General features: G+C 44.4%; 1 protein-coding gene across 3 annotated transcripts in view; it reads right to left on the reverse strand.

Annotated features, from left to right (window-relative positions):
- Positions 1 to 1,805: 1,805 nt before the first annotated feature.
- TNNI3K (TNNI3 interacting kinase) overlaps positions 1,806 to 17,566 on the reverse strand; it is a 29,112-nt gene continuing 13,351 nt past the window's right edge. For 2 of the 3 annotated variants that reach the window (XM_085067345.1, XM_085067347.1), the window contains exons 10-25: positions 17,045 to 17,139; positions 16,297 to 16,446; positions 16,116 to 16,202; positions 14,854 to 14,910; positions 14,457 to 14,549; positions 14,314 to 14,371; positions 14,006 to 14,200; positions 13,497 to 13,601; positions 9,074 to 9,126; positions 8,854 to 8,906; positions 7,387 to 7,519; positions 6,599 to 6,708; positions 3,695 to 3,754; positions 3,304 to 3,473; positions 2,265 to 2,344; positions 1,806 to 2,151 (exon numbers count right to left, since the gene is read on the reverse strand). In XM_085067345.1, coding sequence (XP_084923471.1) covers positions 2,075 to 2,151; positions 2,265 to 2,344; positions 3,304 to 3,473; positions 3,695 to 3,754; positions 6,599 to 6,708; positions 7,387 to 7,519; positions 8,854 to 8,906; positions 9,074 to 9,126; positions 13,497 to 13,601; positions 14,006 to 14,200; positions 14,314 to 14,371; positions 14,457 to 14,549; positions 14,854 to 14,910; positions 16,116 to 16,202; positions 16,297 to 16,446; positions 17,045 to 17,139 — 1,576 coding nt within the window. In that variant the 3' untranslated portion in view covers positions 1,806 to 2,074. The remainder of the gene's footprint in view (positions 2,152 to 2,264; positions 2,345 to 3,303; positions 3,474 to 3,694; positions 3,755 to 6,598; positions 6,709 to 7,386; positions 7,520 to 8,853; positions 8,907 to 9,073; positions 9,127 to 13,496; positions 13,602 to 14,005; positions 14,201 to 14,313; positions 14,372 to 14,456; positions 14,550 to 14,853; positions 14,911 to 16,115; positions 16,203 to 16,296; positions 16,447 to 17,044; positions 17,140 to 17,566) is intronic. The other variant, XM_085067346.1, reaches the window with a different exon arrangement.

Raw genomic sequence — 17,566 nt, forward strand, 5'->3', positions numbered from 1 at the left:
TTGTTTCTCTAATCCAGTTGTTTCTGGTTTTCAGGCCCAGTCACTAAATGCAGTCACTACATGGTTACTTTAAACAAGGGAAAAGACAGATTGCAGAGATATTTATGAGAAAATATTCATGTTGAAACTTAGTGCTGGAACTGATTTTTGAGATATGACAATGAATCCTTTCTGCACTGTTGCTGTTTCTGGCCAATGCAAAGACCAAGGAATGAGACCTAATCTCTGTCCACCCTCTTTCATCAGTCTGTTCACTGCTTGTGCTTCTGTAGCTTTCTCATATGGAGCAGATTATCATCTGGCCAGTTAGAGTCAGGTAGGGAATTTTCATCAGCATCCCAGATGCACCTTCTCCCTTCTGCTGTGCCCCTCTTCCCTCACAGCATGCAAACTGCCAACCTGGCTTGTACGTCTAGAAAGAATACGACAGATTCCCTCCAGTTGTAGACAAATCTGGATGTTGTTTTGTTGTGGTTTGCTGGAGCTTTATAGTTCCTCTTGTTCAGTTCCTTCCATGGAAATCTCATGACTTCTCGGGCCAGGAGATTGTGGACAGAGTTCAGCAGGTTTCCTTTCAAGCCCCATCCCAATCTTTCCTGGGTATTTATTGTGACATTTCCCTTGTCTCAGCAGCTGCTGGCGTAAATGGAACTGCACCAGGGACACGAGGCTGGTGGAGCAGTGGTAACCACCAACTGGTACCAGGGTCTGGTGGTGGGAGAGCTGCAACAGAGCTGCATTTACAGCTTCTCCCTATTCAACTTTTCAGCAAGTGAAACAAAACAAATGGAAAATGACCTCTAAGCTTTGCTAAGTGAAATCTTCCCCAATTTTATTGCTTCAGGACTATGGAAGTAATGGCAGGTGTGTCAGAGCATTGTCAGAGCCCACCATGCAGTCATAGCTGATGTCTATCACGCTGCCTGAGGCCTCACTGCAGACCTGCTTTGGGGATCATGGCTGTGGAAAACCAGCATCCTCAGTAACACCCACAGAATCCTGCTCAGCAGTGGTAAATACCAATTCCTGCCTTGACCACACATACAGTATTACAGATAAATTTTGTTAATTTGAAAAAGACCCCAGAAAATAAGAGTGCAATTAACTTCTGCTGCCCTGCCTCTATTCTCTTTTTTAATGCCCCATGGTCAGAACTGCTGCTGTCAGGCCTGTTAGTGGCACTGGGCACCCAGCATGATGGCACCCTGACAGGTTTACTTCAAAAAAGTCAAAAATGGCACTTTGTACTGTGTTAATGTTTGTGACACAATTTTACACAATTTCTTTCTAGTTAAAAGTTTGAAGTTCCTGTGTTGCTTTTTGTAAACAGACAACTGAAGGAAAGCTTACACTCTTCAGGAAAAACAATCCCTGAAACCAAACCAAGTGGGTTAGAAGACACAGATGTCTGGAGGAGTCTGGGGAAGGTGAGCACCCAGCTAGGTCTGTGTTTGCAGTGAGCAGCAGAGTACCCAAGGGTCAGGGCCGTGAGGAGCTGTGGCTGGGCTGCTGTGCTGCGGAACTACACCAATCAATGGAGAGGGAAATGGGACACAGGATATGTCTGGGGCTGTGGGGAACTCAAAACCAAACCAGCTCTGGTTCAGAATCCAGGAGCAGGAACAACTGAGCCCCCATGGTGGGTGGATGGAGGTGAGGGTTACAAGCTGTTCCTTGTCTTGTTGGGGATGGGGCTGGTGGTTCCCAGGCACCTCCCAGCAAGGGTGGGCTGACTGCCCCCTGCATCAGGTCCATCCAAGCTAAGGCCATCCTGCCTCAGAGCTCTGGCATATACCTGATGTCTCTTTACTTTCATCTCCTTGTATTATCAGTGCCCAAGATGAAAGTGCAGCATTCCCATGATACAGAACAGCAGCACAGAACCCATCCCAGTCCTTGGGCAGGTCAGCAGAGGGAGATGCAAAAGCAGAATGCAGGACAGGGACATTTGTCATCAACACTAAAGCTGTTCAGTCCAGGGATCTCAGTGTGACACTCAGGGTTCGGTGGTACAGCGAAAGATGCAGGTTGATGGCCGAGCGGGCAGCAGGTGGACATTCCTTCCTTCCTTCCCTCAGCTGCTGTCCTCAAAGCTGCCACTGCTGCCACAAGAGTGGAACCTCATGGTGCTCAAGGGGTCTGACACATACCCTGTCAGGGCAGAGACAGAGTCACCTGCAGCTCAGTACAGCAGCACTGCCCCCCCAGTCCCCTGCCTGCTGCGGTGCTCTGAGAGCTTGGAGGAGCACTGCGCAGCAGCTCACCGTTTTTGTCCACAGGTGGGTACTGGAAGTTCCTCCTCATGTCATCCAGAGACAGCCCCTGAGAAGGGGGCTGCCCAGTGCTGCAATTGAAACAGGAGATGTCAGTTTACCTAAGACTGAAGACAGCACATGTCCAGACCACAAGAACTTTTTCTCCAGAGTGGAAGGAAAGAACAGCACCATGAAACATCAGCCTGGGGCTTGGCCACAGTAGTTCAGTAAACAAAAATCAAGAATAAGTCATGAAGCAAGACCAAGACCCCCAGGCATGCTGGCACTCATTTACCCTTCTCAGCATAACTGCCCTCAAATACCCATTTGGGGCTTCACTACTGTCTCTGGATTGCCATCTTGGAAGCAAGTCCAGGCATCAATGCAGGGTTATTGACATATATTTTATGTGTCACTGCTTAAGGGCTCTTGCAAATACATCGTTTGGGCGAGGAAGATTATGGAATTGTCTTCCAGTCATGGACCAAACCCACTGTCCTGCCAACATGTTGTACATCCCTGATCCCAGAGATGAGAGTTGGTATGTTTGCCCTTGAAATCAGTTCTCCCAGTGGTAGGGTATAATATCTCAGGTATTTACTTAATGGTAAAATAATATAGAGAACCCATGTGTGTCCCTGCCTAATAAAACATCAGGAGCTCTTCTTAACCTTCTGCGGGCATGAAATGAGTGACACACAGCTTTTAGGATGCACCCTGGCAGGGACAATCCCACAAACCTCCGTGAGACTCTTCCTTACATAGTTGACCCCTTCCTCTGTACCTGCTGGAAGGCTCTGGATTCTGTCTGTCTTTCTGTCTGTCCATCTGTCCCTCCCCTTCTCAGCAAGGACATTTTCACCTTTTCCTGCTGCCCTCCCAGAGGCAGCCTGGGCTCTGTGATGGGCACAGGCAACGGCACAGATCCGAACCCTCCTGCTCCTGGCACGCCACCTCCCAGCAGCACAGCCTACTTCTTTCCTTCAGTCATCTCTGGAGCCTTCCAGAGCCTCTGTGCCTCCCCTGAGCCCTGCGCGACTCCACGCACCCCTGTGACCAGACGGCGTACGCTCGTGCGTTCAGGGCGTATTCCAGCTCGAATCGACTGCGCAGCGCGGCGACGTGGCTGCGGCCAGGACCGCCCCGGGCTACTAGGCAGTCTGAGGAGGAGGAGGGAGACAGGGACCCGCTGCTGTTGCTGGAGGCTGGCGACATTAACTGGAATTAAAAAATAAAAAAAAAAATAGGTACCATGATGGCATATTTACACGTCCTTTCTCATCTGTCTCTCATAAGTTGTATCCTACTTTTCCTTGGACTTTTCCAAAGCAGCTCCAAAGCCACTGCTGTCCTCAGCTGCTGCCACTGTCCCTGTCCCCAGCTGCACTCCCATCTGCTTGTACACACACAGATCCTTCTGCTGGGAGCCAGATCCTTACCTCAATATTGCACAGACACTCCTCTAACTTTGTGACGACTTCTGAAAACTCTGGTCTCCCCTATGAACACAAGAAAACCAGAGCTTGGTTAAAAATGGAAGGGAGCAGATCTGATGTGATTAGGTTGACACACAGGGACAGGATGAGTCACTGTCCCCATCATTTCCCCTCTATGAATTTCATGGCATAGCTGTCAGTCTGTTTGGGAATCTGATGAGAACTGCAAGTTCAGTGCTGAGCTACAGAATGAAGATCTGTGTGCATATGAACTTCACCTGCAATTCATCTCTTTTTCGGTAACAACTAGATTTGAGCTAATAGACTAGATCATAAGATTACAAAAATATTATCAATAATTAATTGGCTCTGCTCTTTAGGCTGGCTTTCTCTTTGCCCATGAACAGGACTTCAGACACAGCAACAGCAGTGATGAGCAGCAGACAAGCTGCTGGCCAACCTGCCTGTATGGCCATCCTCCTCCCTCCCTCATCCACACACCTGCACCTCTCCATGGCTGCTCCACACTGCCTGCCTGGCCCACTCCCGGGCAGGTGTCTCCATCTCTGCATGCTTCATACAGCAGAAGGATTTCTGGAGGCCACACTTGGGACAGCATTGGGCAAATGAGGGGAATGACAAGTAGCCTTCCATCTCTTACTGCCTATCAATGCCCTGTCCCAGCTCCCAGCTCAGCCTTCCCAGGAAGCTCAGGTATGACTGAAGCAGCACATACAGCACTGTTTGATAGGGAAGGGCTGAGAATACTTTAATGAGATAGCTGCTAAACAACCTCCTCATTCCCATCACCTCATTCCCAACACAACTGCAAGAGGTAGGCATGATTGAAGGGTTTTTGGGACAAAGCCCTGTAGCCATCCCAGCAGTCCTCCATTCCAGGAGCGACAGCAGCCTTGCCATCCATGAGGGACATCAGAGGGACAACCCCCACAAATGAGGCTCCAGGTTTTATCCATTTGTGAGAAAGCATAGTACCAACCGGGCACTAAATGCTTTGCTTTCTCAAAAGGTTGAGAAGAACATGACATGTCCATTTTCAGTCCCACAGACTTGTCTGTGTCCATAGGAAAGGGAGGGAGAAGAGTGTGTTCTCCCCACAGGGGTGGCTGACTGTGGGAGCAGCAGGGGCTGCTCTGAGAGCCAGGGTGCAGAACTCAGGGATTCCTCCTGGTGCCTCCGATCAGCCATTTCAGGGGTGTGACCAGCTGGGGCAAGGACAGGATTTCCCCATGGATATGTCAGTCCCCTGGGTGATTCTGCCCTCAGCTAGTCTTTAAAGCCTTCTGCTCTTCTGACTGATCCAGTTATTCTGCCTCCACTGCACTGAGACACTCCACTTGGAAAAACACTGTTTCCCCAGGAACCTCAGGCTTCACCAGCCCTGCTATGAATAACTTACTTCTAGGACAGTGGTGCAAAAAATGACCATGGAAAAATCCACCCTCTGGACACAGAGCCCTTCCCACAGACACAGAGTCCTCTGAGCTTCCTGTTAGCCAGAAGACTGGTGGAAAGAAGGGAGATCCCACCAGATGACTGGGCACAAACCTGGCTGTGAGGTGATCTCAGTGGTTCCTTCTATAAGAGTTTGGTTAAAAAACCAAATCTGACCATTAGCATGACCCTGAGCTCCAGTCTACAAAGTGTTCATACTCATTTACCGCATGTGACAAGCCCTGTCACCTCCAATGAAACTTGATCAGAATCCATCAGATTTGCCCATCAGAGACCATGGAAGAACAGACTGTAACTTTAGAGTTGCACTCAATAAAACTAAAATGTTTACTTCTTTACAGAGCTCAGCCCCATGCCTTATGGCAAATTCTCTGGCTCTAATTAAAGCTCACAAATCAAATTAGCCAATGAAAAAGGCTTCTCAGGAGATGCTGCTAATCTTCTAGTCACCAGTTTGCTTTGGCAACAGCTGCCGTCAAAAGTTTCTGGGAAACAGATGTTCAAATACCTGATAAATAGAAACAGTGACATGGCACATGGGAACTAGTTTTTTGCTGGGATGAGCCTTGAATGAAATTAAAGACAAATAATAGACATTTTCTAATTTGGAGGCATTTCATGGCTATCCAGAAGAAGCCCTACAAGTATGCTCCATTTTCTGCCTTTTTTTTTTTTCCTTAAACTGAGCAGACCTTCCAGACAATTTTGACCTGTGAACACACATTGAGCCCCAAAACTCACAATTTTCCCCTAACAGCTGGTAGCAAAACACCTTTAGTAAAGCTAAATAGAGCCTAATAAAGAACAGTAACAAAAAAACTTAAAAAAAAGTTTTTGCTCACATCTTGTGCAAAGTTCTGGCCATCCATAGGCTGACTGAGATATCAATTGCTTTATAGTTCTGTCCTGAACCTCAAAAATATTGGCAAGAAGAAGTGACATTGGAGTCACACTGATGGGCAATAAACTGTGCTGGCACTCTGAAAAGATGATTTCTCCTTATAGGGGCTAAGTGGATGTGGGAATGCTGAAAAGATACAACGATTGCACTCATCTCAGTGCTTGCTTAAGTCAACATCTTAATATGACACTTTATTAATAATATTATTATATTATTAATAATATTATCAAAATGAATGAGTGTTACACGCTGTCATAGCAGTTCCTTACAAAAATCTGAGAGCAGCAAGGAATTTTCTACTAATTCTATAACAGCTGAAGTCATAATCAGTGTTATATGATTAATTAAGTTTTGTTGAATGGCTAAATGTTAATTTACTTTCCTCCTCAATTCACCAGCTCGCCTGTATTTCCTGAGACACCCCATTATCTGTCTGGGGTCTTTCTGCAGTGACCCTTCCCATGGAAACAGTGATTTTGGGGGATCAGCTAGAGCAATATACCCAGTTTCCCATTGCAGGGCACACTCACCTCAGGACAGGCATTCCAGCCCCTCATCAGCAGGGCAGAGATGGGCTTGGGGATGGAGTAGCCGATGGGGGGGCGGATATGGTGATATGCCATGTCTGCTGCTGCTGCTGCTGCAAGGGACATCCCAGAGACACCCGTTAGCCCCCACAGCCACACAGACCCCGGGAACACACCCATCCACTCCTGAGACACCCAGCAGGGATAGAAATGCTGAGCCATCCCACCTACAAACAAAGGCCTGCAGGTTAAAGGAGGCTTTTTCCAATCAATTTTCCAAGAGCAGAGGGAGATGTCAACACCACGGCCACAGCCCCAGACTGCACACAGGTCACACAGCTGTGAGACACTCACTGCCAGAGGGGTCTGAAGCCTCCCTCCTTACCCACGCCAGCTCTGACCATGTCCTGCAGCTCTCATGATCTCTAACAACTCTTGTCAGACATCCAGGGCTCAGAATCTCAGGAGTGCAAAGTGCAGCCCTGGAAATGCTGCTCTGCTGTTGTACCCCAGACCCTCACCCCACACCGTCTGTGGGTGCTGCCCTGAGGTACACAAGGAGATGTACTGAGGAATGGCTTTGCAATCCCAACACCCATGTGAGAAACAAAAAAGCCTGCAGTCAGAGCATCTTGTTCCTAGTCCTAGATAGGATAGTTCTGTGCTTTTCACTGAGTGCAATATCTTAGCACTTAATAACACACTTCAGTAAGATGTTGGTTAAAATTACACTGTGTAGCTACTTCTCTGGTTTAGAGAAATTTAAAATATTAATTCACTGAGCATCTTACCTGGTTTCAGGTGAGCAAATGGAATTTCCCCTGTTAATAGCTCCCAGAGGCACAGAGCGTAGCTGAAGACATCGGCTTTGATGGTGTACCTTGTGCACTGTGTGAACACCTCAGGGGCCATCCAGCGCAGGTTCTGCACGCCAGGAAACAGCAATCACATGTTAGCAGTGTTTGCTGCCTCACACAAGCACCTATTCCTGTATTTGTGTGGTTGTTTTCTTTTGTTTTCTTATTTCTGGCCTCCATCACTCCATGAAATAACTGGTAATCTGCCAGGAAGAATTTTCACCTGGCTTGCAAAATCTAGTCAGTGTGTTACTGAGCATGGTATGTAACTGCATTGTCTTGGTGCTATCCCAGCTCCACAGAGCCAGGCTGAGCAGGCTTTTAACATAACAGTAAGGTGAGAATAAAGCAGAGCCCCAGGCTCGAGGTCTGGAGATCACATCATACAGTCTGATATATATATATATGCCATATAATAGGAATTAACTACTGCTCCAGCTGGCAGAAGTAAAGCTGACAGTAGCTGCATTGGACTGGGTCCTGCTCTCTTGGGGTCTTTCTGCTTCCTGCAGACCCCAAATTCTGAGGCTGCTTCACAAGCAACCAGTCTCTCCCTGGGGTGATGGGTTCAGGGCAGACTCTTAGATTCCTTGTGCTCCTTATTCTGCATCCTGCACAGGGCAGGACAGTCCTTGTCAGGTCAGTTTTGCTAGGACAGCCCCTCTCAGCAGAACACCACCAAGCCCCAGCAGGACTCAGGTCTGAGCAGCAGCCCACTCTGCTCACACAGCAAGTGCCACTGCAGGCTGTAAAGAGCTGATTGCCACGGCCGGGTGTAGCACCACCCTCCCTCTGGCACCACCCATCCCATCCCATCCCATCCCATCCCATCCCATCCCATCCCATCCCATCCCATCCCATCCCATCCCATCCCATCCCATCCCATCCCACACCCTGTCAGTAGTTAGGATGATGTGAACATTCCTGGCCTTGGAGTGACACACAGGACACATCTGGACTCAGAGCCATGAAGACAACTGTCTTGTAAATCTGAGTGTGAGCAATGGGCTGTTGTGAGGAAAAGAACTGTGAAATAAGGGACTCAATGCTGAGTAATTAATTCCCTGTTAGAAAAAGGAACCACCTGCCAACAGCATGTGTGTGTGAGTGGGGAAGGGTGGATTAAAAATGACTCTTTAGTAAGGAACTGGGGAAACAGAGCTCCAAAGACAATCTTATAAAGCATTGCTTTCTGTTGCAGATGTTATATATTCCCTCATCTCTGCTATTAAACACAGTTAGAAGAAAAATAATTAAACAAAGACAGAGAAACATTGAGAGAGATGAAATACTGCATCAGTCTGTCTTTTCCAACAAATGTATTTCCAATGTCTTCTTCTCCTAAAGTGAGTTTCCCTGTATGTTTGATATTAATTATGTGGAATAAAAGAAGAAACAAACCCCAGGTTGTTTTGTCATGTTGTCTTCATCCAGGGATTGCAGAAATCGAGATTCTGAAACAGAGCAAGAAAAGGAATTACTGTCAGGCCAATACAGATCCATACCTGATCATACAAAAGCCTTGCCTTAATTACAATTCCACAGAATACTCTCAGTCAGCACACGTTTAGTTTTAGAGAATTTGGGGTTAATTCATAAATGGTTCATAAAAACTCCTTACCTCCAAAATCAGCAACTACTGCATGACCATCCTCATACAGGAGAATATTGTGACTGGGGAAAAAAAAAAAACCAACTATAGGTAATTGTTTGATAGTGCCTTAAAGATGGTGAAAGTGTAATAGTTTTTGGGTCATAGCTAAACACTTGAATTCAAATTACCTCCTTGGGTAGTTAAATGTCTGCAAGTACATCTCAAGCTTATTCTTAGAAAGTGCACATTACCCCTGAGAGGGCAAACCCAAAGCTTCAGAAATTATAATGTCAGCTGCTAATCAATATCAGAGCAAAATAGCTTTTGTGATTAGTTACAGGCCAAGTTCAAGAGCTTTATTCAATATGTGCACTGAATCTCAGTGATGAAGTGACAAAGATGATCATATTTGAATATAAACATAGTGATGGTCTTCAAATAAAATTGCATGGATTGATTCTGTTTCCTTCTACAGCTTATGTAGGTGGTAATCCCTATTTTATGCCAGAAGAGAAGAAGCAGATCTGAAGAGTCCATATAGAATGGATCATTCTGGCAAAATATATTTGCCTATTGCAAAATGTCATTTAGCAGGAAAGGTGTATATAGAATCTATTGAAAATTTATTTACTGATTCAAGGAAGTTACAGCAACTGATTGAATTTTCAGCAAAGAACACACAAGATGAAGCAGGAAAAAGACCATTTCATAAAACTGTATAATCACAGAATCGTCAAGGTTGGAAAAAATCTCCAAGATCACAGAGTCAAACCTTTTATTGCTAATCCAACCTTTGACTGATTTGCATGTAACAAATTCAGAGAAAAACTTTTAGAAATCAGCAACACAAACACAGGGTTTCAAACAAAGTGGGATTTTGGGGAAAGACTCACAAGATGCTTTATCTAGGTCACAAAGCTTCCAGTACCTCTGGAGAGGAAGGTTTTCCTACCCCAGTCACTCTGCCTTTATGGCACAGGGCTTTGGATGGCCGAGTAAATCATAACATGAAAGTGCAGGAATGTGGACACAGCAATGCTGTCAGGATATTTATCAACTGCTGACAGAGCCAAGAAAATTCAGAAAAGTGAAAAGTGCATGAAAAATAGAAGTGAAAAGGTTGGCAAGGGTTTACATGAGGAGAGAGAGTAGAAGTAGTATTGATGGTCTCAACAAAAAGCACAACTTGCTCATATTAGGGCTGCAGACAGAAACAAGAAGAGTCAAGTGAGGAACACAAATTTTACCAGATAACAGTTTTAGGACAGAAAAAATTTAAGCTCCCCCAAGCAGGATTCCCATAAATCACTGTCTTTAAGACTTCCACTTTCACCTAAACCCAGCCCTTGGGATGATAAATTTAATCAAGAAATGCAACCATGACTCTCTTGATTTATATTCAATCTGATTTTAGCTCACATATGTACTTTCCATCAAAATACTGAAGTGATTTTAGTATGACATGTGGAATTGTTTTGAGACCCCCACCAGATGCCAAATGAAAATATGAATCAAACACAAAGCTGAACTAGAGAGACTCTTGAAAGCTGCACCCCAGGCTGAGTGTACATGAGCCATACAAAGCTACAGACTTTGCTGTGGCCTTCACTCAAATCTGGCCTTTGTCAGTAGGAACCAAAATTATCACTATGTCTCAGTGTGAGTAAAGTGCTTTGAGCCCTAGCTTCAACTTCAAGCTATTCCAGGATTGTGTAGACCTTGAATAAATCCAACTTGACAAGTCAAGACATAATCAAGACCTAGGTTGACAATTTTTGTGGAGAAGCAGAGAAATCAATTGAAATTCCCTTTCTCTGATGGCATGCATCAGCCTTTCACAGAATCACAGAATCTTTGAGATTGGAAAGAAGTCTCCAAGACCTCCAAAGTCACCAAGTCCAAGCTATGTCCAATCCCCACCCAGCCCAGAGCACTGAGTGACATGTCCAGTTGTTCCTTGGACACCTCCAGGGATGATGACTCCACCACAGCCCTGGGCAGCCTCTTCCTCTGCCTGACCACCCTTTCAGAGAAGAAATTCTCCCTGATGTCCAGCTTGAACCTCCCCTGGCCCAGGATCGGACAACCAATGCTGAAATGCCCATCTTGGTGCTGAGTGCAATTATGGACATATCTGAGGGCAGGAAGCAGGCTCTGGGAGGGTTTTGTCAGTCTGGCACCTCCAGAGAACACTACAGTTACTGATTTTTCTTTTCTAAAGTAAAAAATACACCCCACAGAAATAAGGCTTGGAAGGTACAGCTTAAAAATGCTGTTATTGTCTCAGTGGCACTTGTTAATTTGAAAACCTGAGATGAAAAAGGAACTCATAAGCTTATATATTGAGAAATACAGCAAGAAAAATCCAAGCTGAACTGAGCTGGAAGAAGGCTAATACTCAGTTCAGCAGAATCAGAAATTAATTGTCTTTTGTCAAGGTCACACAGGGATTAAAATGGTGAGAACAGGCATTGTTCTCTTCATGAAACCATGGAAGGAAGAAAACAAGATAAGAACAAGGAGTGTGCAATCATCCTAGCTTTGGGAAAGGATGTGGTTCTGGGGTCTGCCAGGTATGGAGGCTTCTCTCTCCCATGACAAGTGACAGGCACAGCATGTCCCTTTCCCAGGGATTTGGGCCATTAAAAGATCCTTCTGCCTTTACCATGCTGCGGGTGTAATGAAAAGCAATGGATATTTTAAGATTTCACAGGGGATATTTCAACAAAGAGCAGTCGCAGACTCCATCCCCATTACCACCAGGCTGCCATCCTCTCTTTCATCTCCCTCACTGAGCAGCTCTCAGAAGTGTTCGCAGATAGTTAGAGCCATCAAATGCAGGTCATCCCTCAAAGGCTTGCTCCAGCCATGTTCAGCTGTTATGGCTTAAATTAAACTGATACTAAAATGGTCTCTCTTTTATTAAGTGCTGTAATCATTGTGGCTGCCATCCCTCACCGTGGTGTAAGTAGTAATAAGCTGATGTATGTCACCATTGCTGATAGCTGTCAGGAGTGAAAAGCAAAATAAAAATCCCAATTATTCTTCAAATGGAAGGATAACCCCTTTCCCAGGGTAGAGACATGAAAGATTAATTTTCCTCTCTATTCTGTCAAGCCATATTGCAGGTTTATTTAATGCATTATATGGAGTGCATTAGATTTCAGAACTCACAAAGGTGGTTATGAGTTATGTGAAAATTTAAGGTAAAAAATATGAGGCTCCTGTGAAGCCACTGGCAAAACTTAACACGGAATTTCACTCTTAGTCTTTCTCTTAAGTTGTTGCAAAGATTTTCATCTGGTAATTGTGTCTGTGGGTTGGCTGGGACTCATGCTGCAAACACAACTCCTGTTCTTGCACTAAAGTTTCAGTAGTTGTGCTCTCTCAGCAGCACACATCAATGGTACCAATGTCCCTACAGCAAATTATCTTCTGACCCTCACAAATATGATCTGTATGAGTTCTGTGGGGCAATTACATGCTTTCTGGCTCTCTAGGAAGATACTGGTTTGGGTTTTCTGTTGTGGAAATCGTTATTTAAAATCTTTCAGTGCAGAACTGTTCTTCTAAGAGCCGCCAAGGCATGGAGCTGAACAGGGAGGTCTGAACCATGGAGCTGCCCCGGTGTGAGCCCTGGCTGCCCCAGAGCAGTCAGTCCCACAGGCTGCAGCAGTCAGACACAGCGCTCTCAGCTCACACCACTGCCTTGAAAGCAAGGCTCTCCCTCAGAGCAACACAGGTTTGTGGCCTGGAAAGAACCTGGGCAGGGATGCAGGTCTGTGAAGGAGACTCAAGGAAAGTGGAGGATGCCATTCCAGCTGCCTGTTGCTCTCAAGGGCTGACAGAGCTAAAGACCATGTTTTGGCTTTAGCAAAAGGATCATTTTCATCTCCAACATTGCAATCAATGCTGTTCAGGTATTTCACCCCCTGTTGCTGAAACAAGATTGTTTTCATAGCTAGAACAGCAAGAACTGAGCACTCAGTGCTCTCACTGGGATACCACCAAAGAGATGGATGACTGTCCAGTCCTGTACAAGATCTCAGCTCCCCCAAAAAATCCAAATGGCCCAACCAAACCAAAAAACGTGTGAACTCAGTGACTACGGGGAAATATTTAAAGAGACAAAGCAAAGGGAAGGAGATGAATTGATGAGGGAATATGGCCAAGTGCCCTTTGACAGCAGGTGCTAGTCTGAGATGCAGCATTAGAAAATGGAGATTCAGAAACACAAGCAGATGCAGGAAAACATTTTTTCAGCGACTACAGCCTTCAAGGACAATCACAGTTTGGCAGTCGTGACTTGTAGGGGTTTGCATAAAACCTCTCAGATTATTTTCAGTTGAGTGCTAATCAGACACTGTGGGGTTGCAGGAGACTGCAGAGTGGCGTTGTGGCTTTGAGCTTTCAGGTCCCTTGAATTCTTAGGTTAAAGACAGAAACTGACCTGTTCAAATCCCGATGTATGATGGGCTGTGTGAGATTGTGAAGGTACTCCATGCCTTTGGCCACATCTACAGCAATGATTAATTTAGACTGCAGATCAAGAATTCTGTATTTCATAAAAAAAAAATTACTTGAAGTTAATAAATAGTTGAAAATTATTCTTATCTGTTAATCACAGAACCTTTAAAACTGTTTTACATATATTGCAATAGAAAGTAATGTTATATAATCTATGTATTGTAAAATAGTAAATGTAAAATAGTAAATCTATATATTGTAAAATAATGACAATAATAACTTTGTGATTACTTATCAGTTTACCTAGTACACCCAATAAACTGAACCAAAGCTCAATATTTTCTAGTGTGTTCCTTATAAATATTCATATAAATCCATAAATATATCCTATATCAATATTCATTTATACTGGAATGAATATTTACATCAGCCTAAATTCCCTAGTCTTGCAAATTCTGTACAGCAGGCCCATGTGGAGGATGAGGGCAATACCTCTTCTGCTCATGGAGCAGGGAGAAGAGTGATCCCCCAGAGATGTACTGGGTGACGATGGCAAACTGGCTGGGGTCATCCAGGCAAGCTCCCACAAACTGGATGACACAGGGATGGTTCAGTCGGCAGAGGATGGAAACCTCACGGCAGAACATGTCCACGTCGGATTTGGAGCAGTAGGTGTTTGCTCGATAACTTAGAATTGATGTGAAAGGAAGCAGAAGGCAAAAATATCATAAAATATGGGCTTTTTAATACTTCAGTCTTGGTCATTGACCAAACAGGATGGAAAAACCTGACACACTTACCGTTTGATTGCAACAATTTTATTTCTACATTGTCCCTTATAGACTTTTCCAAAAGATCCTAAAATGGTTTAAAATAAATAAGCACAAATATGTTTGTTATGAACATCAAACATTGAAAGTGGATGCACTTTCATTTTGGGTACCTGAGCCGATAATCTCGTGGAACTCTATCTCAGAGAGCTGAAGGTGAAAGTGTGATGGCAAACCAGCACGGAGGAGGAGGACATCAGCCTTTTCTGCAAGAGAAACACTCATGCTGTTTGTAAAACGTGGCTCAGGGGAGCACCAAGCATGAAAGCACCAAAAAAAAAAAAAAAAAAAAAAAAAAGAAGAAAAAAGAAAAAAGGAAATACCTTAAAATGCTAATATTCACCTGAATGTTTAAGTGTTTTATCTGTATTTGTTTCAGGGTAACACAAATTATTTTTGGACAGATAAAAATTCCAGGAATAATGAATCCTGTGTAGGATGTTCAGGCGGACAAACACATTGGATAAAAAGACCACAAAAGTTCAAGTTTTCCCTTGCCATTGCAAATACCTTTTGTCATGCTTTTAATCTTCCCTAGAGGGGATGGCACTGACACGTAGGAACCATCTGAAAAAAAGAGCAGAGTGAAATTCACGGAGATCAACAGCAGCATAAGTGATGGTGCTGATAAATTAATCAGTCAATGGTTGTTGGAAGAATGAGTAATGAAGGGTGAGAATTCAGATAAACACTCAGTCACATCTGATGAGAGCTGGTTTGGGCTGGGATACAGTAATTTTCCTCACTGTACCAGGCACAGCAGATTGGGGTGTTGGATCAGCGCAGCCTGGAAGGAATCTGTGTATGGATTTTCTGACTGCTGCAGAATGGTATCGACTCGCAGGTATTAAGGGAGCCAACGTAGCCTTGATTTCCACTAATTTTGCAAAGGAGCTCTGGCCAGATTCCCAAACTAGACTGGGAATACTGCACTGTTTAGTTCACTGATGAGACTTCCCCAAAGGCCTAAGCTTTCTCCATATACCAGAAATTTCATCCCCTTTTTTCTGCTCCTGTGGGAGCCAAGTCCTTTTAGAAATCAGCGCTACAAAATATTCCTGGGTGTGCTAATTACTTGCCAAAATAATTCCCATTACACCCGTCACCTTAGTCCCCTAAAGATTTACCTAAACCTGGAACAGGCCAAGTGATTCAGGGAGCAGCTTGATGCTGCTGCTGGCTGTAGGTTCCTCCTGGAGCAGAACACGACCTGGACAAGCCACAGGGTGCAGCATCCTCATCCTCTGTGAGGCAGTGCTCTAACACATGGCCAAAGGTTTTGCTTAATCTAATTCACCTCCTGGCTCCTGCCATTTAGTCACCAATACAAACGAGTATTTTCATGGCAAAATGGGTAATTAATTCTTCCAATGGGGGCATTAAGTATCCAAAGATATTAAAAAGTAAGAAGGGGGCTGAGTACAGAAAGATAAAATGTCAACAATCAAAGACTAAACAGCACAAAAAGAACAGCTATGGAAGGCTGTTCAGGACATGAAAAGGTGTGAGCAATTATTGTCAAGGACTGATCTTCAGCTCACAGCTTTGGGCTCTTCCTTCTAGGAGTTAAACAAACTGACAGCTTTAATTTAAATAACAGAACATTAAATTAAGTGTACCCAGAAAGTGGTGAACCCCATGACAAGGATTTTATTTGTGCCAGGCAGAGCTGACCCAAAGCTCTCTGACATGGCTGGAGCATTTCCAGAGATTTCAGCAGTCTTTGGATTGGGCCCTTTGGCTAGAGAATAAAATGATTACTCAGCTCATACCTCCTCCAGGCTGGGAGTATTCATTGCAGGGAGATTCATCCTGAGGTCTCTTGTAATGCTTCAGGAGGGTCACAATGGCATCATGACCTAGGAAAGAAAGAAGAAAAACAAGGATTTGCAGGTAATTCCAAAGACTTTTTATTTCTTTTTTTTTCTTGAAATACCTTGAAAATTAAAATACCTTTCTCATAAGCCCACATCAAACAGGTTTGCTCATCCTTTTCTCCACTGGACCTGCTGGGATCACAAGCTACAAGATTCATGTCAGCTCCATTATCCAGCAGGAACTGCACAAGGCGAATATGGCCATGGTAGCAAGCACAGTGCAATCCTGGAACATCAGAGAAGTGTGGAGCACAACTGTCAGAACATGGCAATATGACTGCAGCAGCAACTGCAAAGTGCAAATTGGTTTCCTTGATAAACAAATATATTGTCACAAAAATACCTGAGGCAAGAGGTGAAAATTAAACTTTAAGGCTTCCAGAACCAATCTATTGCCTCTGCACAATGTGCCACCATTTACTCTGCCACCTGCAAACCACATTTAACAACTCTGTGTGTGAGAAAAAGCAAGTGGAAACAAAGGCAATTTGTAGTGGAGACAGGAAGGCGTGCAGCCCTTCAGACACTGTATCCCAGAAGCCAATATCCTTGCCGAATAATTTCTAACATTATTTAGAACCTTCCCTATGGGAGGAACAGTTTACACCAGGTTTTGTTACTCATGGACACCCTAAGAAGCCTGATACATCCTCACTGAAGTCTTATCACTTCTATGCTTCCTGTAAAAATATTTAAAGAAAGCTGTGCTCTGTGTGAAAGGTGCTTGGGCTCTGGAATTACCCTGGAAATCCTGATGATGTATGGCTTCCCAGTATTCTGGTGCTGGTATATAGCCTCATACACAACAAATATGATGGTGTTACCTGTGTGCCCATCTCTCCCCTGGTGATTGATGCTTACAACATTCTGGTCAAGAAGAAACTTGACAAGTTCAATGTTCTTTCCATAGGTGCAAGCACTGCAGAAGTAACGGGAGTGGTCAGTGCTATAGTCCATGAAAGAAGTACTTTGGGCAGCCAAAAATATACAAAGAATAACACAGAGATAAAAATGCAGTAATAAAGGATCTTTAGAAATGTGCAAATGCATGGTTAATCCACAAAAGCATATTAATTTTTATTTTTCAGAAACAATCTAACTATTGCTGCATCACCTAATTTTGCACAGTTGTGCAAAGAGTCTGTGTTGCAAAGTGCCTCTTAAATAGCCCCTTACAAACTTCCAGCATCCCAAACAAACCATGTTCTGCTCTCTCTCTCCCCTCATTCACTGCCTGGTTCTGCCTCTTATTTCATGCCCTGTCATGTATTTCATGTTACAAACTCACCCTCCTTGTTGATCTCCCTGCTGTCTCTGTCCCTCACCTGGCTGCTGGTGAGACATTT

Source organism: Lichenostomus cassidix, chromosome 8, assembly GCF_008360975.1.
Source record: "Lichenostomus cassidix isolate B80296 chromosome 8, HeHo_3.0, whole genome shotgun sequence".
NCBI classification, from domain to species: Eukaryota; Metazoa; Chordata; class Aves; order Passeriformes; family Meliphagidae; genus Lichenostomus; species Lichenostomus cassidix.